At 36.5% G+C, this 27,808-nt stretch overlaps 1 protein-coding gene across 2 annotated transcripts; it reads right to left on the bottom strand.

The window, feature by feature from the left end:
• Window positions 1–192: 192 nt before the first annotated feature.
• Window positions 193–27,801, bottom strand: IMPACT (impact RWD domain protein). Of its 2 annotated transcripts, none has more exons than XM_025886601.2 (11): window positions 27,644–27,801; window positions 26,436–26,564; window positions 25,429–25,481; window positions 24,002–24,064; window positions 15,031–15,116; window positions 12,971–13,093; window positions 10,810–10,862; window positions 8,674–8,747; window positions 5,499–5,589; window positions 3,711–3,845; window positions 193–2,783 (listed from the first exon to the last, which is right to left on the bottom strand). In XM_025886601.2, the coding sequence occupies exons 1-11, from the start codon at window positions 27,677–27,679 to the stop codon at window positions 2,715–2,717; spliced, it is 912 nt and encodes a 303-aa protein (XP_025742386.1). In that variant the 5' UTR covers window positions 27,680–27,801; the 3' UTR covers window positions 193–2,714. The 2 variants fall into 2 exon arrangements, with proteins under 2 accessions (XP_025742386.1, XP_025742385.1); XM_025886600.2 differs by having other exon boundaries at window positions 10,810–10,907.
• Window positions 27,802–27,808: the final 7 nt, after the last annotated feature.

Below are 27,808 nucleotides of genomic sequence, written 5' to 3' on the forward strand. Positions count from 1 at the left end.
AAATTTCATTTCTAAAGATTTATCCTAAGAAAATAATCAGAGATAAATACCAAAAAATCTGCATACAGTGACTTAGTTTTTATAGTTATTTAAGTGAAAAATTTGAAAAAACTTAAAAATTGGAAACATGTGGGGACTAGTTAGTATATCATGATATACCCAGAAGACAGAACACAATGTAGCCATAAGAAATTAAGCCATAGAAGAATATTTATTGACATGGGAAAATGTTAGCAATATACTTCTATATGAAATATGCAGAATACAAAACAGTATATACAGTTTAATACCATTTTATGGAAAGAAAAATAGCCATATATACAAAATCATGCATAGGAAAAAAATAGAAGGATGTACATAGCAAATGTTAATGGTTATCTCTAGATAGTAGACTTAGAAGTGATTATACAATTTTCCCGTAAATTTTACCTGCCCTCCAAACAGTATCTGCTTCATGCTAGTCTTTCTTGGGTGTGATTAGCTTGATATAATTCTTTTCAAATAGACTCTGTTTCATGATACATACCTCCAAATCATACTGCTTTTCCCACTTAAAAAGTAGATGCTACTTGCTCTTACATACTGGCATATGGAGAATATTTTTAACTAATACAATATACTATAAAATATGCCACAGCATAGATCTGGCTATAGAAAATTATTGTTTGGAGAATCTGAAAATCCTCTAATAGAAATTTTAAATAGAGAAAAAGATGCTATCATTAGTTGGGGGTCTATAATGGTTGAGTATAAATAACTCAGATTCCAGAATTGGAGACTTTGGGATCTCTTCCTACTAGCTAACTGCCTTTGGGCAAAGGAGATTAGGTTTTTTGGACAGGAAAATGTGGCTAATAATTTTGTAGAAAGAAGGAAAAATAAGATTTTTTTAAATAAGGGAAAATGAGATCATAGATATAAGGGTCTTCCATATAAAGCCCTAAGTAACTGTGAGATGAAATAGCAAGAAAGAAATTCAAATTTGGTGTTATAGAGTAACTAACTCAATTTTTCTGCAGCACCAAATTCTTCCTGTTTTATATCTTCTTTCACAGGTTAGACATGCCAAAATTGTGAAATTACTTTAATGTTAATTAATGGTCTTCAACTTCTTTATTCAACAGTTAATAACATAGAACATAACTTTTCATGGAATCTGAGGTAAGTGTTCTAAATATATTTAGGACATCCTCTGATTACTCCTGATCACTGGCAACATTAGACATATTTATAACAAATATGACTTGGATTTTATTTCTCAGAATCCATCCTAGCGTAAAGCCATTTACTAGATTTTTATTAAAAATACCAAATAAGGATGTTGGGTCTTTTAAAGGCAAGACATCAAGGGAACAAAAAAAGAATATCTGTCTGAGTCCGCTCTTCTGTGATGCTCTCCACGACGCAAGCACCATTCCAAGTTGCCTCCGAACTTCTATTCCCTCCCCTTGGAAGAGAATCTCGGGCAAATCGGCAGTCAATTAACAACTTTCAATAACTGTCTGCAATCATATCTAAAGGGGAACAGCTAATAACTTACTGTTATATCTCAAAGATAAGTGTATTGTCTCGATGCCTTGAGGCAAAGGGCATAACTTACAGATGAAAGAAGGAACATAAAATACTGATGTAAAGGAAGATCTGGTAAGATGAAAAAAAAAAAAGGGATTTTCTTTGTTTTTCCAATCAAAACGTTTGTTCCTTTACTCCGTAAAGTCATGGAGTTGAGAAAGATGGCTGGAATGCAGATGCAATCGTACACCACATTTACATAACTACCTGATGATGTGCCCCGGCCCCACACCAGTGTGGTTTTCCCACCTCTATCCCCTTCTATAAATGCCCCATTAACTGCGGCAGAGCTTCTAGCGTCGTCCTAATTCCTTAATGAAGATCACGAGAAAGGTACTTCCAGGATGTTAAAAAAAAAAAAACACCAAAAACAGAATTATTACACTAACACATTTCAGGGGTGGGAGAAGACTACTGACACTCCATATCTACCGCTTTACATTACAAGAATTAAAGAAAAAAAGTAGAGGCTAGAAAATCACATTTTGAAATTTCACAATCACCAATATGCAACAAAAACCAAAGCATAACACTTATGCTAACAAATATGGCAGATGAATTATCACTTCAGCATGTAACTGCAGATGGAGACTCCTGGATTTTTGCTTAATCATTACTCAATGATGAACCCTATAAAATGAAAGGTGACTTACTGTGAATCAAAATCACAAGAAGAAACTCTCCAAGATCAATCTGCAATGAGCTCCAATTCCAAATAAGCCATAAAGAGCAGTAAAAGGCAATATTCATTTAACGTAATGAGAATCCCGATGACAAGATATCAGGTATTTATACTCCTCTCAAGACATTTCTTCCCCACCTAACAAAGGCACTTGACATGTACTGAAATGGACAGTTAATTCAGGTACTGCCCTCGGCAACTGTTACCTTCCTCAAATTAGATGAAGTGGCAATTAAGTTCAAATTAATTCTTCTGAATCAGCCTGAAATACACATGAATATATCACAAGTTCTCTATTTTTGGCAGATGATATAACCAAAGAAGAAAAGATAACGCTGGTGTCCACAATGGGTTGGCTGACTTGAGCAGTCCAGGATCTTCTCTCTGCACAATATTCCCTGATGACCGTGGAATTTGTGAACAATGATAGGCAAATTAACCTGTCGTATAATTTTAGGTATTAATGTTCACTCCTCTTCTTGTCTTTTCTTACTTTTTTGTTCTTTCCCAAAGCCTTAGATGATTCCTCCTAAAAAAGACATAAATCAATGTAGTATCTCCCCATTTATATGAAGATACTGGCTTAGGAAACTTTAGTCTAATCATATGGAATATGTATAATACTTCCATATGTATCATCTTTCTGTTTTATAGAGCACTTTTACTTATAGTCTATTTCAATATTTCTAAAATAATCAAGGATAGTCAAGAAAAACACTTATCTAACAGATTTACATTTGAATAATTTGGATATTAATCTATTGTTCACTTTCCAAAGGAAGGCAGCAAACTTTAAATAAAATAAACATGCTTATAAAATATGAAACAAAAAAATTTATTTTAAGTATAAAGGCAGGCATCCCAGTGCATGCCAGGGGAGAGGGAAGGTGCTCTGACACTAACAGAGAATGCTAGAATTTTAAACACATTTAAAGAATATCTAGTTCACTGTAGCATGAATTACACAACCTCTCCCGGCCTCAATTTTAGGGAGTGAAAATTAATTGGTCTTTAAGAGTTTTATAAAACTCTGTATGAATCTATGAAATTAGGGTTCAAAGAGATGAAGTGATCTGCCCAAGGTCACACAACTAACGGGCCAGTCACACTGTTCTGAATAGAACCTAAGTCTACATTTCCTAGTCCAAAGGTATTTCTAATGTGCCACATTCTTTTTTTTTTTTTGAAGATTTTATTCATTTATTACAGAGAGAGTGCATGTGCGTGGGAGGGAGGGGCAGAGGGAGAGAGAGAAGCAGGCTCCCTGCTGAGCAGGGAGCCCGACCTGGGGCTTGATCCCAGGACTCTGGGATCATGACCTGAGCTGAAGGCAGATGCTCAACTGACTGAGACACCCAGGCGCCCCCAAACATTTTGATTCATTCTTAATTTTTTGTCTTTTTTTTTTTCATAGGCAGTGGTGAGAAACTCTTATATAATCGCAATAACCACTCACCGGTGAATTTGTGTAGTTCCTCTCCACTAGTATGTTTCTGGCACAGTTGTTGATATGTTTAAAGCGATCTGGTCCCAGTAGGATTCCTCCATACCAGCGTGATACTACCACCATGACATTTCTCACATTCAAAATCTGTTATTTTCAGAAACATAATTAGATACACACGTAGACATGTACAAATTCAAGTTTTAAAGGAGAATGAAATAACCCATATACAAAACTGCACATAACATTTCCCCGTGACTTTAATGGCAGAACCACACGAGTGAGCAGAGTCAGATTCCTAACATTCAGGTGATAGAATGTTAGAATGAGAAGGGAATTTACAAATCAAACTGCTCCACAGTATCCTCAAATTCCAAATTTTGGGGCAACCGGGTAGAGTGAAAGGGAGATCATGCAGGTAGGGTTCTAGTTCTTCATGAATTCAACCAGAATAGCTCAGTTTAAGCAGATTTTGCCCCTAAGCCAAACAACAACCAAAACCTGCTTCTAAACAAACCACTGGAAAGAACTGGGGCTGCATGAGTAATTGCTGGTGCCTACCAGCAAGGTCTTCCTCAGTTTGACATCTGTCAAATGCTGCTCTTAACATGAAGCCCACCAGTCTACAGGCCTAACCACACACAGAGTTCCCTCCTATCAAGGGAATGGCCTATTTTTTAAAAAATATTTTATTTATTTATTAGAGAGAGAGCGAGCACAAGTAGGCAGAGCGGCAGGCAGAGGGAGAGGGAGAAGCAGGCTCCCCACTTAGCAGACAGCCCGATGCGGGGCTGGATCCCAGGACCCTGGGATCATAACCTGAGCCAAGGGCAGACACTTAACGACTGAGCCACCCAGGTGCCTCGAACGGCCTGTTTAGAAAACAAACCTCCACATAGAGTAATAGAAGAAACTACAGCAACTACCTTAGGAAAAAAAACAAGCCATTCTTAAAAATAATGGACAGTGAACACCATACAGATTAAGAAAATCCAGCAGCATGAAAAAGAAAGGACAAGATAAACAAACTAAAATGGACCAGGAAAAATTTAAGGGAGAGAATATCTTAAAAAAAAAAAAAGAAACTCTAATTAGCATACTCAGAAATTTTAGAAGATACTGCTCCATGAAGTCAAAACAGTACACTGTAAAAAAGGAAAAACAGAGATGAACTCTTTTTTCTTTTTTCTTTTTTTTAACGTTTATGTATTTAAGTAATCTCTACACCCAATGTGGGGCTCGAACCCATGACCCTGAGGTTAAGAGTTGCATGCCTTTCTGACTGAGCCAGGCAGGTGCCCCAAGAAAAAAGAATTCTTAAAACGTAAATACATGATTGTTAAACCTTTTTAAAAATTCAATGGAAATCTTGGAAGACAGGCAAGAAAACGTCTTAAAACAAAAGATGATGAGATGGACAGCTAAAAAAAAAAAGCAACATTCGGGGTCTATCTGGATGGTCCAATAGCACCCAACTAACAGGAATTGCACAGAGACAGAACAGAGGAAACAGAGGGAGGACACTGTCAAAAAACAAAACAGAGATACTCTTCCGGAGCTGAAGATAATCTACCATCTAGGACAGACAGGGCTTCAAAGCCCAGCACTTGTTATTAACCCTGTGCTTTCTGCCCATATCAAGTGGTTACAAGTTTCTCTCAATCAGTGTTTAAAACTTAACCCAAATACACTTCACGTTACATAGCCTAACGGATGTACTTATTCCTAAATGGAGCTCTGTTTCACTGAAAAGTTTTAGGGCTCAGAGCAGAGGACCAACAGGGTTTAACTTACACTTACCTCCATGAGATGGAGCAGGCGTCCACCGGCTGCTGTCTCCCCATCGTCTTCGCAGTCCTGTAAGAAGGTCTGTTTATCCTCACAATATATTCTAGAAAGACACAGAACAGTGTTACACTTTGAAACCCCAAAATACTGCACGAAGAGTTACACCTTCATACTTGTTGCAGTCAATGTACTTCCAAAATCAGCATATTTGCCCCCCAAAAAATTCTTCTTGAACTATACATTAGACATATTTTCATTGATGATTCATTATTCAGTATGTTTCATTGTTTGTATTTGGGAAGGCTAGGCATCAAGGATGCCTCCTTTAAATCAGAAATGCTATGATTATGGGGAGGTGAGTTTATACATCTGACACTCCATCTAACCTTGAAGCTATAAGGTTACAGAGAGCAGTCACTGAAGAACATTTATTGAGAATCCATTGTAGAGAAGCATTATACATCGTAGGCACCATGAAACGATACACAAGAAATAAGTGGCTTACTCCTGTCTTTAAAGAGCCTTAGAGCTAGTGAGACAAAAAGTATATAAAAGATGGAGGTGATAAAATCAACATAAATGAACATTTTATACTTTCCTCACATCTTACTCTAGCCATCGAACATTTTTCTATCCTCCCCATTCTAAGAACTGTAAGATTTATTTTCTCTATAACTTTTCCCCTGGTTGGTTATCAGTATTAGAGATAAATCATGGTATTTACCTATTTAAATTATCTAGAAAGTTTGCATTTGGAATAATAACGTAGGGCTACACTGGAGCAGAATAAGCATGGCGAGGAAGCGTGAGATATAAAAAGCAAACAGTGCCAGGTAAGGCGTGCCGTCTAGTGGATTTCTTAGGCCCCTACAGATGACACCGTCTAGGACGAGGCAGATGCACCAAAGATATCTTTACAGCTGGGGCTATAAAAAGCCAGGTACTACCATATCTATATGCCTACGTCAAGTATAACAAACATATTCATATATTTATCATATATTGATATTTAGCATAACAATCATATTCATTCATTTACTCGTTCATCCTTCAGTCCATCTTTCCATTCATTCACTCAATAAATATTTACAGCCTACCTACAATGACGAGGCTCTGTTATTATTTAGAGTTGATCTTGTTCCAAGAAAACATAGTACTACTAGACATTTGATATGGCAAATTTAAGGCAAAAAGGAGTCAGCAGTTGGTTTATATTAGGACTGTAATTATAATCTAACACTGTAATTTTATGGAACCAATGAAGAAAATTTTAGTTATAAATCAATACTATTAGGTTTTTAAAAAAATGAAATCCCACAGACATTTTCACTTTTTCCTCACATGCCAGGAAGATAATGATGCAGTATATCCCACAGCTGTGTGTGCCAGTAGTCTGAAGAGTGCCCCTTAACTCCAAAGCAGGAACACAGCCCCAGAACCAGGAAGTCACCTTAAAAGGATCCTAAGCACTCAAAATACACAACACAAAGTCTTTCTACCAAATAAAGGTCCTTTATTTTATTTCCACTGGGGTCCTTCAAGCCGCCACGCTGCCTGTTTACTCTTGGGTGACACACAATTCTGGCAAGCTAGCTCTTTCATTCCCAGGTGTCAGTTATAAAGGAGTGAGGTAAATGGGCTGCTACATGTAGTCATGCTGAAATTTGTGAGAAGTGATGGCTCATCACCTATTAATATGCAAAACTATAAAAATACTCACCAGAACTTAAAAACCCCACAATGTGGGGCCTGAAATTGAATATCCGGTATATTATCTAACTTTTTGATAATTTAAGATCAATATTATGGCCAGCGATTGTTGAAGGTGCAGCCACATAGCCATGTAGGCATAAACTAGAGATAAATGAAATTAGTTTATCAAACTCAGGTCTACCCCTTAACAACCATGTGATCTTGAAAAAGTTAAGCTTTTTACAGGGGCAGAATTGCCGAAATAATCAGAATTAACTTTCGTAATGCATTTGGCACAGAGAAGGCACTCAATAAACACATGGCATGCACGAACAGCTATTAATACTTTCACAGCACATTCTAATCACGGAGAGCAAGCACACTCTAATCCCTCATTTTTATATTAATGACCCTAACCCATAAAGAAAACATCGAGATTCTGCCCAGCAATACTCCAGTAAGTAGGGAATTATATAACAAATAGTCTTTTGTAAGTTTTGGCACTTAAAGTAATATGACTTAGTAGTATTAAAAACTCACCTATCCAAAGTGATGGATCTTTTTTGTTGTTGTTTCCTGAGTTTCAGATAGCCTAGATTTTACCAATATTCTCAATCACATTTTAAATTTGCACTAAATCTCTTATGTTTATGTTCTGATTCATTTCAGTTCTGAACTCTGTTCTTTTAAGTCTGTACTAATTTGCATATTTAGAAATATGCCCTTCCTCTCTTTACTAACACAACAGCAAAGATTTGTATAAAACCTTAGTATTCAAAACTAAAAGGCATATAGTGAAAAGCACGCTTAATTTACTGCTAATAGGAGTATAAATTGGTTTAAAAGAAAAACTCTGGAAAAAATTTGGCAGTATGTATCAAGAGTTTCAAAAATGTTCACACTTTTTGAATTCTACTTCTAGGAATCTATTCTTTCTTCTTTTTAAATTATACGCCCATTTCATTTCAAAAAAGAATCTGAAGTAACCAGAACCTATCCTGAGTAAATAATCTAAAACGAATAAAAATGGTGTTCACAGGACTATTTTCTACAATAGTGAAAAACATGAAAAACTGAACAAAAAAGTAAATGGTTAAGTAAATAATGGTATAGAGCCTCAAAGAAATATTACACTGCCATTACAATGTTTATAAAGCAATTATAACAACATGGAAAAATGGTTTTGTTAAGAAAGAAATAGGATAATAGGGTAATGCATTGAAAAAATAAACACTGCACAGGAGAAAGAAAATGTACAGATACATTATCAAAAATATATCAAATTATTATCAGTTACATTTAATGGCAGACAATGGCCGATTTCCCCTCCAAATTCTTTTTTTTTCTTTTCTGCAGCTTCCAAATATTCTAAATATGATCATTCGTTTTATAGAGGAAAAAACCCCACATAATAGTTGTTATTTTTAAAAACCATGCATCAGTTTCCCCCATTCTTTACAAATGGAACATTCCTAAAATTGTGATGATCACTCACCGGTATGCATAGATGTTGTGGGTGGCACTAGCTATTTTCTTATTCTCATACAATTTGGCAAGAACCATTTTCACCTTAAAAACAGCAGTAATATAAAATAATGTATACTTTTTGTTTTATAAATAAATGCTAGAAAAATATCTTAAAGCATATTGATATAAATACTGTTGTACTGAAAGAATCCACTACACTCTGAAATAGCCATTTCCAAAGTCTTCTCATTTTAGAGGCAAAAACTGGTACTCTTAATTGGTATGAAAATTACAGACCTGGTATGTTTTTTTTTCTTCAAAGGCGCAGGCAAGGCTTTACTGGAGCTGATGGAGAGAGGTCAGGCTGGCCTCCAGACCTGGTATTTTTGAGCACCAAATATCAACAAATATTTGAGCACTAAACATATCGTAGGGACTTACATATGAAAATTTTTTCCCCATCTACAAAATTTTAAATGTAAATATGACGATTTTTTAAAATGAGCTCTGAAAATTTGCCAGGTTTAATGTATCCAATGTGACAGATACAAAATAATGGCATGTTCCAAATGTAAGACTGAAACTCTCTCTGGGAGTCATATAAGGTTTGTAGAGGCGGTAACATGAGCCAGGTCGTGAAAGATGAGTGGCAATTTCTTTTTGCATCAAAAGGGAAGAAAGGAGTGGGGCAGGAAGAAACCATTCCATTCAGAGGAAACTATGTGCACAAATCTATGAGATTTAGCAAATAAAACATAAAGGATGCTCAGTTAGATTGGAATTTCAGATAAACCACAAATAATTTTTTTTATTATTAGTATGTCCCATACAATAATGTTTATCTGAAATTCCAATTTAACTAGGTATCCTGTATTTTATCTGGTAACCCAACCAGGGACATAAAAGAGAAAGGTTCTGGAAGTGACCAATAGTTTTATGTAGAAACTATTCAGAGTTTGAATGAGAAGACAAAAGACATTGTATCAGGAATAATAAAGCTAGGGTCCTATCACAAAGGGCCTTGTATAATGAGTTCAGGTTTTTCCTTGTAGACAATGGAAATAAGCAAAGACTGGGGGTTGGGGATAGTGACACACGGCCAGACCTTTCAGAAAGGTAACGGGCAAAGAATACAGAAGAAATCCTGGAGGTAGGGAAGACGGAGCTGCAGCCATGGAGATCAATTTGAATCAGAAACTGTGCAGTCTGGTGTTTATCATTTTTTAATCTTTCAGGTTCTCAGATTCCTGATCAACAAAGCAGACAACGACCTCTAAGATTTATTTTAGCTCTCACAAATTATGATCCTCTAAGTGACTATAATCAGAAAAAGAAAGAGGATCCAGGATGAACAGATCCAGAACAGAATGTCTAATGAGGACCCTGGCAACAAGATTATGGGCAACAGCCCAGGACAAAATAGAGTTGCTGAGAGAAAGAGCCAGAAGCCTGCACCAAAAGCTGTTATCTTGACCACAAGTCAACGCAGAGAAGAATTTCCTCTTCCAGAGACCAGAAGAGAGTAAAAGGGTAGCCTGGTACAAAGAACTGTAGCCCTGTAGGTCAGGGCTTAGAAGAGTTTAGCGTGGAGGAGCTGCAGAGACCAAAGGGAAGAAACTAATGATTAAAACCTATGCTAAATTAATGACACTTTTGTTGTCGTTAATTTAACTTTATAGGTTGTTACAGTTTGTGAATGAAAAGTCTCCCATTTGATATCCTTGGGTGGGAGTCAGGTCACCGAAGGTCAGGAGGCAGAAAGGAAAAGGAATTCAGGTCAAGAAGACTCTAATCTCAGTCTGTCCACTGTCCCCTTCCCTGGGCATCAATGGAACCCACTCAGTTTTGCAGAACTCCCACGCAACAGGACAAATAATTCCTTTTAACAAGCTATTAAGCATCATAATTTTCCACCTAATGGGTTTTTCTTGTTTGAAAATCCATTATAGGATTAAGCCCTAACTAGAATTTAGATATAATTTTGAAAGTGGTAACATATAGAAAAAATACAAATCTCCCATTTGGGGGTAGGAAATGAGCAAAAAAAATTTATATTACATGAAAATTAAACACAATAGCAAAAACAAGGATATTACTGCAAAACCATTTACTTGAATTACTTGGGTAAAACAATATCAAAGTGAGCTGGACATAGTAACTTTACCTGTTTGGGACAAACTACTGGAGCCAAGTGCGCCTGAAAAGTACTTCTTCGGTCTGTAATAGGAATGCCATGATCAATCGGAGGTAATTCTTCTATTTCTATAAATTTAAAGAATTATATTACTTTTATCTTTAGAATTCCTACATCCAAACACTGAAAAATTGACAATGGTGTGGGCAGAGCGTGGGGAAAGGAGCTGGGAAAGAGATATAAATTATATGGCAAATCAACCCCAATCGCCATTAATAGCTATTATAAATTATAATTTTAAGCAAAAAGTTTCCAAAGAGATTGTAAATAAGATTAGACTACCTGACCTAGAAATGATTTTCACCTGCCAAGGTCACCCACTGGTAGGTTAGGCCTGAAATCCTGGGCTGTTGCAGTAGTATAAATTGTACAATAATTAAGTTTTAGGAGTATAAAAGGTCCTGAGACCAAAAACACCGTCAGCTGCTAATATAGCATAATTTGTTTATCCATTCTGTTAATGGACTTCTGGGTTAGGAAACCTAGGACTTTATTTTGTATAGCTGTAATGTAACATCTTCTACTAATAGAACTGTTCCTACTTCATAGGATTGAATATTTCAAAGATATACTAAATTGGTATTCTAAGGAGTATCATGATTTTGAGTTATTCTGCTTCTTAAACAAGTTTAAGAACCACTAATTTACCAACCACTCTGGCTGCTACATCTGTCTCATTCAGGATCTAAAGTTATTCAGGAAAAAGAAATGAAATGGTTTCCTACTTCTATTCACTGATCTGTTTAATCTTACCAAGTCAGCTTGCCTTACAATTAATGAACTACTTCAACCAATACTTGTAAAACTATTCCTTGACAGCTTTAAACAACTTGTCCAAACTCACTGCATTTGTTTGTGGCCGGACTAGGACAAGAAACCAGGTTTATGCACGATTTTGCCTTTCTTCTGAGAGTGCCCTCTTCTTGAAACAAACTGTGACCACTCTGCTAGGGAAGTACTGAGGTCAACAGGAACCAGATACTATTTATTGTGACTACGATTTTCACTCTTATTCTTTTAATAGTGGATCCTGTTTCCCAAAAGAAATCTTATGACAAATCCACAAATATATACATGAATAAAATGTGAGACTAAAGTAGGAGCAGGAGTCCTGGGTCTTCTCCCCCACTCTTCCTCTTGTGTATCCCCTTGCTAGTCCTGAAATACCATGCAAGAACTTTAAAACTTCACAGTATTGTTTAAAAGCTCCTGTGTAGGGGCGCCTGGGTGGCTCAGCTGGTTAAGCGCCTGCCCTCGGCTCAGGTGGTGATCTCAGGGTTTTAGGATGGAGTGGGCCCCGCACTGGGCTCCCTGTTCCTCTGCTCCCTGTCCCTCTGCTTAGCGGAGAGTCTGCTTCTCCTTCTGCCCCGCCCCCTGCTCATGCTCTCTCTCTTTCTCGCAAATAAATAAAATCTTTAAAAAAAAAATTAAAAATTAATTAATTAAAATCTACTGTATATGCATAGGAAACTCCTTACCTTCAAAGAGAATGAACGTTTCCTCTGGTCTATCATGTTTTTGTAAAAGACTTGAGAAAACTGATGCTATTATTCAAAATTTTAAGATACTAAAATGGAAGATACTGTCTGATCACAACATAGGGCTGATTTATCACATCAATCTATTCATAAGCTGAATACTACTAGATTATGGGACAAATTTGCTTAAGCAAAAACTAAAATTTTAAAGGCATTTTACTGGCTTTGATTCAGTGGTTGCACTTTCAATTATTATATTTATATTTGTGAGCACAGACTAAAATTTAACTCTGCAACATCAGGAGACAGCTGAGGATTTCAAAATAGAAATAATAAAAACAGGATGTGAATTGAAAACATTAACACAGCTTTTCTTAGTTTCAGTTTCTCCCATCATTAATTCAAAACTCTAGAAAGTCACACACACACCAAAAAAAGGGTGGAGGGAGGGAGAAATTTCCTTTTTCCTCACCATTCTGACAGACCCAGCAAATACCAAAATGGTCAGCAGGCAGGAAAAAAATAATTCTCTGCAAATTAATAACTATTTCTTAACATGTGAGAGTTTACTACATTTCTATACCATTTCAAAAAACAATACATAATACTGCTATCCCACTCTCCTCAAAAGAAACTAGTTAGTAACATTATACCTGTTCGATTTTCACTGATATCAAAATCCAATGCTTTAGCGGGAGTTTCTGGTTGACATGCTAAAATGAGATCATCTTCACATTCTACATCTTCCTCTTCAGTTTTCTTCTTTACATCGGGGCCTATGTGGATATGAGGTATTATCAGTGAACTCTAAGAGTAAGGAATTCTACCTAAAAACTTGTTGGTCTTGATCTCTAAATACCATTCTTCAATAGAAGGAACAGGACTTTTATGAGAAGTAGCTGATTCCAAGGTTGGAGCAAGGGAAAGAAAAGATGAGCCTGGAACATCTTACGATTCCAGGGAGTAAAGAAATGCTCAAAAAAAAAAAAAAAAAAGGAGTGGTAAGCTTATAAAAAGAATACAGGTGTTTACCTGAACGAGATCCTAAAGGTGAAACCTAGAATAATTTGAGCAACAAAATAATGATAGTATGGAATTTTAACCCACAGAATAAAATAATACACATGTGTTCATACTGATATAAATAAATAATCAAAAAAATAAACAGAGAAAAGACATCTGTTCCTCACAACATAATTCCAATTCAGTGAAGGAAAGAAGAAACTTTTTGTAACTTTTCTGTAAGTCTAAAATTAGTTCAGAATTTTGAAAAATTGTAAATAGTTGCATTTAATCACTTTAAAATTTAGTATTTCTAGAGCAGAAAAAAGATACAAAATAATAAATTTGTACTGAAGATTAACAGTAAAATCAAAATAAATTACGTATCGAGTGGGTGCCCTGGAGTGGAAAATTCTCATGAGATATCTTGATCACTAGCTTGCAGCCTTATTAGTTCTTCAGAACTACAAAACCCTCCATTTTAGCATGAAGTCTACAAAAACAATTTTGATAAGAAAAATTCCAAACAAAATTTCTAAGAAGTATAATTATAAATTATACAACAAAAATCAATAACTCTAAAATTTGGAGAGTGGCTAAACTATATTGTGGCTATAGAAGAAAAAGGGAAAACTATTATTTTTAGTATCTATAATTTTTAAAATTTCCTGAGAGTTGAGTGATCCCAAGCTTTTTGGAGTCCTAAATTTTTACTGGTATACATTCCATTTTTGCAATTATCCTACACTCTAGAATGGTAGATTGGCAAAAATCAATTCTGTTTTGAGACTACTTTTCCTATCAGTGCCCTGAAATGCTACAAAATCAGAACATGAATCATCAAAGTTAAGGAAAATACTTCAAAAAAGATTGTCACATGGACAGAACATCTTCTTACCATTTATCTCTTAGATGTTAATGGAAGCAATAAAAAATCTGCTTCTATAGAAAAGTTAAAAGCTCTGAAAAAGTATATACTACTATCAACTTTAAATGTATACTGATTTTGCTAAGGGAGTCCTAAACAATTGGTTTGTTTTTAAAAAATCTCTTTCTCAGATTGAAAACAATTCTATCAGTGGTAACAATAAAATATTAGAAATTTCCACATTGTCATATGATGATTCAATGAAAGAACAATAGGGCAAAATATTGGTTTTCAAATGTCTTGAAATTAGATAGTAGTAATGGGTGTACAACTTTGGAATATACTAAAAACTACTGAATTATACATTTTTAAAGGATGAATAATTATGGCATGTGAATTATATCTCAATTTAAAAATACATTTTCAAAGTAAATTTTTATATTCTAAATATCAGTTCAGTGTATTTTCCAAAGGTCTTTTTCTATAGACACTTCACTCATTTGAAGCTAATGTCTAATTGATGTACTCCAGTAATTCATGAAGAATGTTACATGGTTCACATTACCTTAACAGCCAAAGAAAGCAGAAATTTTAGACCCAAATTCCTTAACCATAAAATCTATTTCTGTAAGGATATAATATGAAACCAAAGAGCCTAAAACCATATAGAAAGAAATAACCATAATTACATGAGTAAATGAACTTTCCAGAGAAACTTGTATTTTATCACATATAAACCATAAAACAGAATAGATTTTCATTAAAAATTTCACTTACAATATCTACATGGAAATTTAATTACTATTAAGTTAAAAGAGCATTAATAATATTTTTCAATCCTACCTGGTTCTGTCATCTGAGATTTTTGTATTAGAACATCTCTTATTTTTTCCACCCACAGGTAAAGAATGCTTTCACCAATATTCTGTCTAAACAAAATTCAGGGGAAAAATTTGTTATTTAAAAAAAATTCCTTCTCAAATTCAAGAAAATACAGACACATTCACAATCAAAGAAACTACATGCAATTTAGCCATGCCTTTTAAAAAAGAATTTATAAAAACAGATTTGTGGAGTATTTAATACAGATTATTCGTATCAACAGCATTAAAAATTCCAACTGGCTCCAAAATTAACATTGCTTACTTAAAATAAGCTGGAGAGTTGCAACCAAAGAAGGGCAAGAAAATTTCTGAACTTGAATTGGATGAAGTAGATAGATGTAAATGTGATTTAGCTTCTGTCAGCAGATACAGTTGCAATATTGATATCACTGCTTTGCTTTTTTAAACTTTTTAAACAACTTCAAACCACTTATCTGGCACATTATTCATTTGGTATAATTATTTCCGCAAAGAAGAATGCAAAGCATTGGAGGAACTGCCTCAGAGAACAAATTTAGAAGACTTAAAAGACAACTAACAATATTATATTCACATTTTGTTTTTGACAAAATACTGTTGCCCAAATTGATTCATTTTAGTTCCAAATGTCTATCTCAGATAAATTAAATCCATCTCAAAGGGTCAGTGAGAAAAAGAACATGTCGTGGTTCACGTCCAGAGAATTATGTTAAATGATGACAACAGTAATAAAGGCCCCAGGTGTCTACTCTTTAAGGAATGACACTAATTTTAGGTAAGTTTCCATTATGTGTGTTTAAATAATCACCATACTACTTCATAACAACACCTTACCTTTTTCCTCTGAAAGTTCCCCTTGAAACCAACACTACCTCTCTTCATCATGCTACTTATCAGCACTCACCAAAGGAAACTTTCAAAACAAGCATACAGAAGAAAAAAATATTGTTCTCAAATAATTCTGTACCCTCAAATCCTCCTCATCTCACCCATAACTCCTTAGCGCTAAACAATCCCCCAAGTGCTCTGGTAACCTAAGATTCTTAGAGAGAGGAAAAGTCAACTGGAAAGGTCTTAAAAATCTGAAAATGTTAGTTGAATTTCTTTTAAACAATTCCCACTTCTATCCTCTCTTCTCAATGAAAAATGCAGAGGTATAGACAGAGAAAAGTATTGAGTACATACAAAGCACAAAGTTCATTATACGTGTCAACACATTTTATGCTCATGATTATCTAATGAAGCAGGCATTATTTCCCCATTGTACAAATGAGAAGACAAACCTAGAGAGATCAATTAACTTATCTAAGACAATCTTAGAAAGAGTTAGCAAGCCCAGAGCCAGATGTGAATGCGGACTTAGTCCAAAGCTCAGCTTGCCCACTGCATATTACTCTCCTATCCAGCAGCTGTGACCATCAGCAAGCAAGCCACTTGAACTCTGAGTCTGTTTCCTCATCTATAAGATAGAGACTTAGAGCATCTCATGTTACTTTACAGAGGCAGTTTCTCTTCAAGGAAATCTTAATTCACTCAACAGATCTTCAAGGGCCTCATCTCCACACCAGCCCTGCGGGTATGGTAGTCAAAGAGAAAATGAGGTCCCTCGTCTCAGTGTTTGTGATCATTACCCTTACAAATTTATGTTTTTGTATGTAATTCTCTCCATTTCCTAATCTCATTCTATTGAATTCTGCCCACAACCATCCCAAAAATAGTAATACTAGTATATAGTGTTTATCTAGTGTGGACACCTACTATACAGAAGACAAGGAGAAAACACTTTGTTATCTCACTTAATCCTCATGCCACCCTTTGAGCCAGGAAAATCATCCCTCTGAATATATATTCAAAATCAGATTTATTGTTGGAGAGGTTGTGAAAACACCTTGGAAGAATTTTCACAATAAGTAACTTTTCCAAATAATAAAGAAGAAATTAAACCTTAACTCCCAAATCTCCTCTCCACTGGCCCATGGCTTCCTGCAGAAGAATGTACAATAGCACTTCTGCCCAACATCAGCTACTGAATGCTTCCTTCTTCCCTAGCATTTAACAAGACTTACTGAAATCCAGTGGAAGGAAGTTGCTGTGGGTGTGAAAGGTTTCCTGAGGAAAATGAAAATGACTCTTTCCCTTGGAATCCCAAATTCCATCACTAATGGTGGGGTTTTTTGTTTTGTTTTGTTTGTTGTTGTTGTTATTGCTGTATTTGTATTTTCTCTTTGTTCTGAGATTTTTAACTATCCATGAGGATTTGATGGTTTTCAAACTTTTGCCATCGCTGTAATAAAATCTCTCACAAAATCAGAAACAAACTAAAACAGACAAAAGCTGAGAGTCCTCCTTCCTGTGCCTATCTCCCTCACACCCCACCCCCAACTGGTCCTGGAGGAAGTCTGCTGAATCCTAAGGACTTGGGCACAAAATTTAAAAACCACTCATTATAGAGGGAGATGCTAAGCTTTTATTTATGAAATTATATCATGGTAAAGTAGCTAAAAAGAAAATGTCTGGAACAAAATTTGTGTCAAATTGAATGAAAGACCACCTTGGATTAAAAACTGATTTTCATAGAGATATTTTGTGAGTAACTATACTTAAATGGCTATTAGCCAATCCAGAATGAGCAAAACAAAGTCAAGTTACTTGTGGCTCTACCTTTACTCGTGGCTCTTACTTTTGTATCTTAATTTTCTAATATTTATACTTGTTGATTTAAGGATAAAGCTACTCACTAAAATACACTAAGTTGTGTGACCTTAGACAAATCATTCAATCTGTCTGAGTTCTCATCATCTCATTTTCAAAATGACAAAATTGGATGAGATGATTCTTTTAATAACAACAAAAATAGGAGTTGCTATTACATGGTACTAATGTACATTGCACAAATAATGTCATTTAATCCTCACAACAATATTATTTTATCATCCTTATTTTAGAGATGAAAAAACAGATTTAAAGAGGTCACATTACTTCAAAAACTGATTTTAGAAGCCTGACCAAGACAGCTTTAACCTCAGCTTGGCTAAACTTCAGATTGGCAGAACTTCTGACTCCAGGCCCTGATTTCCCCTTTCTCAGTGCATTTTCTTTAGAAAACTTGTCGTCATAAATTCTTTTCTTGCTCCTTAGGAATATATGGACATCTTTTTAGAAGACTCTTGGCAGTTTTACAACCTAGGAATGTCTTTCTCAAGCACCTGGGAACCATCCTTTTGAATCAAGGAAGACGGCATCCTTTCTCCCAGTCTCTGTGGGATTGGAGGAGCCTAACTTCTGATGAGCAACAATTAGCAAACACAGATGGCCTAATCACGGAGAAACACATTTGCAAACTCAAGAAATAACTTTCTGTGCTTACACAGCTCACTGATTAACCACATCCTCATCCTAGCCCTTAATAAATTCTGCTGCTGATGGGAATGCAAACTGGTGCAGCCACTGTGCAAAACAGTATGGAGCTTCCTCAAAAAATTAAAAATAGAACTACCCTACAATCCAGGAATCACACTACTGGGCACCCAAAGAATTCACCCAAAGAATATGAGAACACTAATTGGAAAGGATATATGCACCCTATGTTTACTGCAGCATCATTTACAAGAGCCAAACTATGGAAACAACAGATGTGTCCATCAATAGATGAATGGATAAAGAAAATGTGGTTTACATATAAAATGGAATATTATTTAGCCATAAAAAAGAATGAAATCTTGCTGTTTGCAACAACATGGATGGATCTAGGTAGTATAATGCTAAGCAAAAGAAGCCAGTTAGAGAAAGATAAATACCATATGATTTCACTCATATGTGGAATTTAAGAAACAAAATAAATGAACAAGGGGAAAAAAAGAGAAATCAATAAAGTCTCTTAACTATAAAGAACAAACAGATGGTTACTAGAGGGGAGATGGGTGGAGGGATGAGTGAAACAGGTGAAGGGGATTAAGAGTACGCTTATCTTGATGAACACTGAGTAATATATGGAACTGTTCAATCACTGTATTGTACATCTGAAACTAATATAACGTTGTATGTTAACTACACTGGAATTAAATTTAAAACTTTCTCCTGGCAAGGGAAACAAAAGCAAAAATAAACTCCTGGGGCTAAAATCAAAATAAAAAGCTTCTGTACAGCAGAAGAAATAGTCAACAAAACTAAAAGGCAACCTATGAAATGGGAGAAAATATTTGCAAATAACATATCTGATAAAGGGTTACTATCTAAAATATATTAAGAACTTATAAAACTCAACACCCCAAAAATAAATAATCTAATTTAAAAATGGGAAAAGACGTGAACAGACGTTTCTCCAAAGAAGACATCCAGATGGCCAACAGACACATGAAAAGATGTTCAACATCACTATCAGGAAAATGCAAATCAAAACTACAATGAGATTACTACCTCACAAGTCAAAATGGCTAAAATCAACAATACAAGAAATAAGTGTTGGTGAGAATGTGGAGAAAAAGGGACCCTTCCGTGCTGTTGGTGGGAATGCAAACTGGTGCAGCCGCTCTGGAAAACAGTACGGAGGTTCCTCAAAAATTTAACAGAATTACCCTATGATCCAGTAATCACACTACTGGGTATTTACCAAAAAAATACAAAAACACTAATTCAGAGGGATGCCTGCACCCCTATGTTTATAGCAGCATTATTTACAATAGCCAAATTATGGAAACAGCCCAACTGTCCACTGATAGATGAATGGATAAAGAAAACGTAATAGATACAGTGAGCAAGCGAGAGATGCAGGTATTCCCCCACTTACCAAAAGTTTGTGTTATGCCATTGCACTTTTCCAAAAGACCTACATTGGTAGCTGTTTTCACTAACCAAAAGAAACCTGAAGAGGATTTTCACTTATACGAGAACAGCCATTATTATACCAAAAGTAGGTCTTTCATAAAAGTGATGTGGTGTAACTTGAACATTCAGAAAGTGAGGGATACTCTTTACTTTATGCCATTTTGGCATTTGAAAGGGTTCATAGGAATGCTCCACTCTTAGATAGCGAGGAAAATCTATGCTACAAAAAAAAAAAAGTTAATCCGTTTCCTTTTCTCCTAAACAACAGCAATTATTATGATGTTCTAGGTATTTTAAAATGTCATTTACCTTTTGCTTTATTAACATACTTCTCATATATTCAAAATATCCATACAAAATATATCACTAAAAACAAGGTATGATAAGCCAATTAATCTACATCTAATCAATGACCAAATCCTAGCTTATATTCTTCAGTATTTCTTTACTGACCATTTTTCTCCATCCACCTTCTTGTTGCCTTCATAAAAAGGCCTCCACCATCTCCCTCCTGAGTTACTGACTCACTCTTCCTGTGGTGGCCCTTCCCTCAAAACCCCTCACAGCCCATCTCTCACATTGCTGTACAAAACTAATTACATCACTCCCCAGTGTAAAATGCCTAGAGCCTACAAGGTAATGCCCGAACTTCTTTCCCAACTTGCAGGTTCTTTCTTCTTATCACTACCTAATTTATATAGCTGGCATCTTAAACTATTTGCTCAACTCTAAAGATGCCAGGTTGCTTCACACCCACATTACTTTGCCTATGCCGTTCATTCTACCAGAGAACCTCTCCCCATTTGATTACCTGGCAAACACCATGCTCAAAGGTCTCCTTCACAGTGGAACCCTCCTTTCCAACCTCATCCACATGCCCAGAGATAGTTTGTTGCTAAGACCTCTAAAAAATGCTACTACAGCACTTGGTTCAAACCTCTCAATAATTAGGTCATTGTATTGTACGGGTACACATTTATCTTTATTTTTAAACTTCAAACTCCTAACAGAGTGTCAGCATATAAGAGATACTCAATAAATGCTTACTGGAAAAACTTAGTTTTCTGACTTCTTCCTTTCCTACCTAAGAGGAAAAAACCATATTTCACCTGCTTGTCTAGGCAAAATCAAATTTTACATACAAAATGATGCTAATATAAATGCTTACTGGAAAAACTGCTAGTTTTCTGACTTCTTCCTTTCCTACCTAAGAGGAAACAAAGCATATTTCATCTGCTTGTCTAGGCAAAAATCAAATTTTGCATACAAAATGATGCTAATATGAAAATCTTGACAGTGTTACAGTATTTAGAATATAATGAGACTATAAACGTTAAGAACTATATTCATACATTTACCTCATGTTTCATTTTCAAAGACCAATAATATTTTTCAATTTGCTGCCCCCTGCTGGAATTATGGAAAAAATATTAAAGGCTGTCACAAAAACTTTTAAAGTGTTTAGGGCGCCTGGGTGGCTCAGTTGGTTAAGTGTCTGCCTTCAGCTCCGGTCATGATCTCAGGGTCCTGGAATCAAGTCCTGCATCAGGCTCCCTGTAAATAAAATCTTTAAAAATAAATAAATAAATAAATAAAAATTAAAAAAAATAAAGTGTGTATTTTTATTTAGATCACGTGTGCAAATAATGCCATTGGAGAGGGGTTATTCAAGCACTTTTAGTAAAGCAAGACAGTATAAGTCATATTCTTCTGTTGAACAAACTGTCATTTCTGACCTTTCCTAATTCTCAAACAGCTCAACTGAACTAGTTAGGGAAAACAGTAAGTTGGTTGTGTACTATGGGAGGGTATCTCTTGGTAAAAGGGGAGCTTTTTGGATAAAAAAAAAAAGGCAGATGGGAAACCATTTCTGAATACATGACATTGGGCATAGGTAGAAGAAAAATCTAACTGATGAATATGATTAACATGATAGAACCCGAATAAGGGAAGATTTTCAAGAAAGAGGAACTTCAACACCAGCAAAAGTTCCAGACGTCAAGTAAGATAAGAACTAAAAAATGACCATAAAAGGGGCGCCTGGGTGGCTCAGTTGTTAAGGGTCTGCCTTCAGCTCAGGTCATGGTCCCAGGGTCCTGGGATCAAGCCCCACATCGGGCTCCCTGCTCAGTGGGAAGCCTGCTTCTCCCTCTCCCACTCCCCCTGCTTGTGTTCCTATCTCTCTCTGTCAAATAAAAATTAAAAAAAAAAAAAAACTTAAAAAAAATGACAAGATGTATAATTACAACATCATTGGTGAACAAAGTTGCAGTATATTTATCCTACTCTACTCTAAGGGGAGAGATAAACTGGTAAATAAGCATAAATGAAGGATTAAAGAAAGCAGTTTGATGGGGGCATAAAAGTTGGAGTGACCACTAAAGTTAGAGAAAGTTATCAGAAAACATTTACTTGAGGAAATAAATAATACTTATATGTGCAGGAATCTCTAAATGGGGTCATCCTTTATTGATATGTCCAGTTCTTGGCTACCTTCAGAGTCAAGTGTAAAACTGGGGACTCAAGGAAGACCACAATTCCTCTAGGAGGGAATAAACAGAAATCAATTCCATAAAGACTTATCATATTTTAATTAAATATTTTGGGAGGAAAAGAAACCTGGCTGAGATCCCAGAGATACAAAGGGGGTCCTCTCACTGTAACAAATGGGGTGGCCACTTAGAACATACAAGACAATCTTTACCAGTTCCTGGATTACAGTAAAACTGATATTCCAGAACATTATTTATTTTACTAAATCAATATATGTCACAATACCCCTGAAACAAATAATACATTATATGTTAAAAAAAAAAAAAAAGAAGATAGGAAGGGAAGAATGGAGGGGGGAAAATCGGAGGGGGAGACGAACCATGAGAGACTATGGACTCTGAGAAACAAACTGAGGGTTTTAGGGGGGATGGGGGATGGGATAGCACGATGATGGGTATTAAGCAGGGCACATTCTGCGTGGAGCACTGGGTGTTCTACACAAACAATGAATCGTGGAACACTACATCAAAAACTAATGATGTACTGTATGGTGATTAACATAATAAAAATATATCTCACAATAATTAATTCAAATCACAGTCATCTTCTCTTGACTACTGCGTTAGCCTCCTAACCAACACCCCACATGTCTATTTTGCTCCCTTCCAATCAGGTCTCCACAAAGAAAAAGAATGGTGTTTTCTAAATGAGAATTTTATCATGGCGTCATGCCACTTAGAAACCTCTGCTTCCCTCGGGTCTTAGGACATAGACAACGATCCTTAACATGGCCTACAAGACTGCGCATGACCGCCCCTGCTCATCTCACCAGGTCATTTTCTCACCATGCTCCTTTTTCTCCCCTCCTCTTCCCACTTCATACCACCAGTCTCTGTGTCTTGAAATGAGCCAAGCTCCTTGACATAGAGCCTTTGCACATGGTGTGCCTTTCACCAGAGTTATCTTCCCCTCACCAACCCAGCTCTAAAGTCAAACAAGCCATCCCTGACTTCCTAGACTAGATCAGGTCTTGTTTCAAACTCAGTTAGTACTGTGTATTAATATCTTTCTTTTACAAAGCTAATCAGAGCTGCAGTTTTATATTCATTTTACGATGTTATGAGTAATCTCTCTCCCACCAATAAGCTCAAAATGCCACAAAAGAGGGACCATTTCTGTTTTTGCTAACTACGTATACCCAGGACCTAGTACAGTGCCTGCCATGTAGTATTTGTTGATTGAATGAAAGAGTGAAAAATACAGTGTATCAACAGGGGACTCCCATTTTTATGACCTAATACAAGATTCTGCTATAACCAGTTTCATTCAACACAGCCTGCGAAAATACCAAAACATGAGCAGTATCTCTGAGTTTACTTTCACAATCTGGTGTTTTTATAGCTATTAGTTCTGAATTATTACTGTATTTTTGTATCTAAGTAGAAGTCATATCAAATGTCTACATAAAATTATATTATATAAGCAAACTTACAAGGACTCTTAAAATGCATCCTTTTTGTTAATGGAAATGCAGTTTAACAAAAAGTTTAGAAAAGGCCTTAACATATTACAGTTACAACAAAAGCCCACAATAAAATCACAAAGAGAATTTTTTTTAATCACCTGTTACTTACATATATATTTCCTCAAGGCTATTTGATAAATCTGCACGTTCTTGCCCTTTAAGCCAAGGAGCACTAAGATTAAATAAAACACAATGAAGAGGACTATTCAAGGATTGTGTTTGTATCTCAAACAGAAATTACTGATTAAATTATAAATTATTTAACTTAAAAATTATCTATTTTCATTAAAATACATAATTATTAGCTATATTGTACAAATCTATACAGCTCCAAAATGCTTTCATTGGCATTAACTCATTTTGTCCTTCTAGGAAACAGGATAAAGACAACCCCAATATTATTCAAATAAAAATGGTTTTAAAAAACAGAGGTGAGTTCATTGGATATCACAAAGCTGTCCAGGTTTACATGAGTGGCAGAACAAGTTGCAGAAACCAAATTTCCAGATTCACAATATTTGCTACACTGTCAGGAGTTCCCAATTTTTTCTAAATAGTGTCTCAAGGGGCACCTGGGTGGATCAGTTAAGTGACTGCCTTCAGCTTAGGTCATGATCCCAGGGTCCTAGGATCAAGTCCTGCATTGGGCTCCTTGCTCAGCGGGGAGTCTGCTTCTCCCTCTGCTTGCTGCTCCCCCTGCTTATGCTTTCTCACTCTCTCTCATTCTGACAAATAATTAATTTAAAAATCTTAAAAAAAATAGTGTCTCAAAAACAACTTTAACAAAGATAGTGGTTGCCACATTACTGTAAAAATATATATTAACTTTTCCTGAAGAGGGAATTTATGTTTACAAGCATTCTAAAATTATATTTATCATTTCCAATAAATAAAAATTAAAAATTACAGAACCATTATTAATAGCAAATTTTATTGCTGTTTTAAAACACAAGAAATTATTCCACTGGTAGGTAAAGATTTCAACAATTGAGATTTAATGGAATTCTGTTCACACAAGTTTATACATCTTAATAGGCCAAGTGGGCAAAGCTGATCAAAGATTACTTGCAATCAACAGGTCATGACTCATTAAGATTAAACTTGGGCTCCTAAGAAGCTGGTTCTTCCACAACAAGGGGCAGGGAGAAGCACCATGGGCAATTCCCGGAAGGCAAGCAGTCTTAGGCAGAGGCATGTCCAGGAACTGTGGCTAGGTCAGCAGAACCAGGTTAGGAGAAAGTCTAGATTACCAGGTTGTCTAAAGATTTCTCTCCCTGTCTCTAAAGACAATCAGTAGTGATTTTATCCTTGTGAACCCTGTGATTCTCTCTTATCTTAACCCTGTGATGCTAAGTACATTCTGCAATGTGTTTTTATATAATTTTTTATTTAAATGCTCTATACCAAGTCCAGAAGGTGTTCTAAATTTCTATATATATTTTGATAAGGAAGGTATTTTATATAAACACAATATACAGGATAGAGAAATAGTCTTTAAAAAGTACAATCTTTTTATAAAAATATAAATGAGCTTACTTCAGTTGATAAATAGGTGGAGCTGTTCCTGGGTATTCATTTGGTAGCATCACCTGTAAAGCAGTTTAAAAACAAATCTGTTTATATTTCATCATGGCTCAAAAATAACAGTATTTATAAAGTTAGTCACTGGACAAATTTCTTCCTTGTGAAACTAAAAAAACAAAACCATTGTTTTGTTCAATCTCAGGAGAGAATGCCCTCCTCATATTTATACCTACACATTAAATATGTTGTTAATGATGCCAATTTTTTTAAGAAAGAGCACATTATTTGCAGAGAAAGCATACAAGCAATCAAAGTTAGAAAGCAAGGGTGGGGAGCAGAAAGATGAAAGGAAAAGAAAACGGAAATCAGGGCATTATACCCTAACCCCAAATGAATAGAGTGGCATTAGAGCATTTTCTGAAGAAATACTCCCCCAAATCCTATTAAATACTGTTAAACACATTAAATACATACACATTTGTTCTCAAATCAGTATTATTATAAAAACAAACACTGGCAGAAACTTTTATGTTGAAAGTATATGCAGTCATCAAAGAATAAATATTAATACAGAAAGCCACACTTATCTTGTCACTTATTTATCTTAACCACAACTGATTCTCAGTTAATAAAGAAATAAGTACCTACTTTATGAAGCCTTTTAAATTACTAACCTATTCCTCCTCTTAAATTTAGCCATCTTTCCAGGTTTAGACCCTCTCCTATTAAATGGACAGGACAATGAAAGGAAGTGAAGCTCAAGCCTGTCACTGTACATTACAAATAATTAAAATAACTGGGATAGGAAAGATTGAGACTATCAATTGAAGCATGTCTTGGGAGTGATCAGAGATTTAATTACCCATATGCTTAGACAATCAACCATTAACAAAAGCCAACAACAAAAAAAGAAAATTTAGAAATCACACAATAGTCACTTAGAGGAATACAGTATTAGTCAATCATATAGAGTCCATGTTGTAACTGGAAAATGGCTATAGAGAAGGGGAAAAAAATACCTGCAAGCAAAGTGTCCACTTGGGGTCATCTATGTCGTCGCTAATTCTAATACAAAATATTTTGGCACAGTCATCAATGACACACCATTCCTCGCCATAGATAGCTGCCATTGCTTCAATTTCCTCATTCTGAAAGTTGATGGGAGGACAAGTCAATGAAGGTACATGCCGTAAAAGCCTGAGTTTTCTTTCCTCTTTTATAAAGTATTTGCATTTAACATCACTAGCCTGGATGAAGGATCCCTGAAAGAACACTGCCAAACGGTCTTAGCAGCGGGTCACCGTGTTCTACTCTATGGGTGGTTGCCAGATACTACAGCAACGACTTACCAGCCTTGCTATTCCATCACTGTGCTTTTGGCCGCCACTGAGCCAAATATATATGCACTCCCGTGCCCTATAGCAAGACTTACAAGTGGAAAGATAAACACATATTCTCTGCTTCACCTTTTCCAGCAAGTAATCCTCACTCCCACTCCCCAGTAGCGTTGCTGCCTACTAGCCCTATATTCCCACTCAGTATCTCCTTCAGTTTTTGTTTTGTTTTGTTTTGTTTTGGATTAGGGCACAGGGCTGGGTGGTTGTTTTGTTGTTTTTTTGGTAATCAAACCCTAAAAACATTTCAGAAATCATTCTTTTGGTTTGGGGTTAAAAAAGGAAAATAATAGTATCTAAAGGTGAAAATGGGAAGCAAAGTATGCAACTTTGTATCATCTCATTTTGTCCTCACAACCCAGCAGGAAAAGCTTTAAGAGCCACGCACGGGGGAAAACTCAGTATCAAGAGGAGTAAGACCTAGGGGGCCCTCAAGGAATTCCAGGGTCTGTGTTATCATTGCCCATTTTGCAAAGGCAGAAACCAGCATAAGTAGCTTGTCCTAGGTGACCCGGCGGCGACAGGGCAGAAAGCTGAACCCGGACTTCTGTCTCGGGCCCGGTGCTGCTCAGTCGCGTGCTGATGGTTGACGATGACACCGTCCGAGGCAGGCCGAGCCTGCCGAAGCCTCGGGAGAGGCCGGTCGGAGGGCGATCGGCGAACAAGCGCAGATAAAATGGAACGCGGTGCAGCAAACGGAGCGCCCGGCGGCCCGAACGGTGCCGGCGGGAACGGGGACGGCCCCGGGCAGAGGGCCCCTCAGCGGAAGAGGCCCAGGGCGGCGAGGCGACGCCGAGCCCAGCCTGGAGGTCGGCGCCCCGCCGGGCCCTCACCTGCCTCTGGTCGCTCCCTGCGTCCCCCTCAGCCATGTGGCCCCGGGAGCGGCCGAGCAGCCGCCGCCAGCCCAGGTCCGGAGCGTGGGGGCGGGGCGCTGCGGCGGCGAGCGGAGCCCGGGCTGCGGCGCGGTGCGACCCGGAACCGCAACCCGGGCCGCGCCG

The sequence above is a fragment of the Callorhinus ursinus genome, unplaced genomic scaffold, assembly GCF_003265705.2.
Source record: "Callorhinus ursinus isolate GAN/ISIS: 27379988/994484 unplaced genomic scaffold, GSC_fseal_2.0 scaffold11, whole genome shotgun sequence".
In the NCBI taxonomy this organism is placed as follows: Eukaryota; Metazoa; Chordata; class Mammalia; order Carnivora; family Otariidae; genus Callorhinus; species Callorhinus ursinus.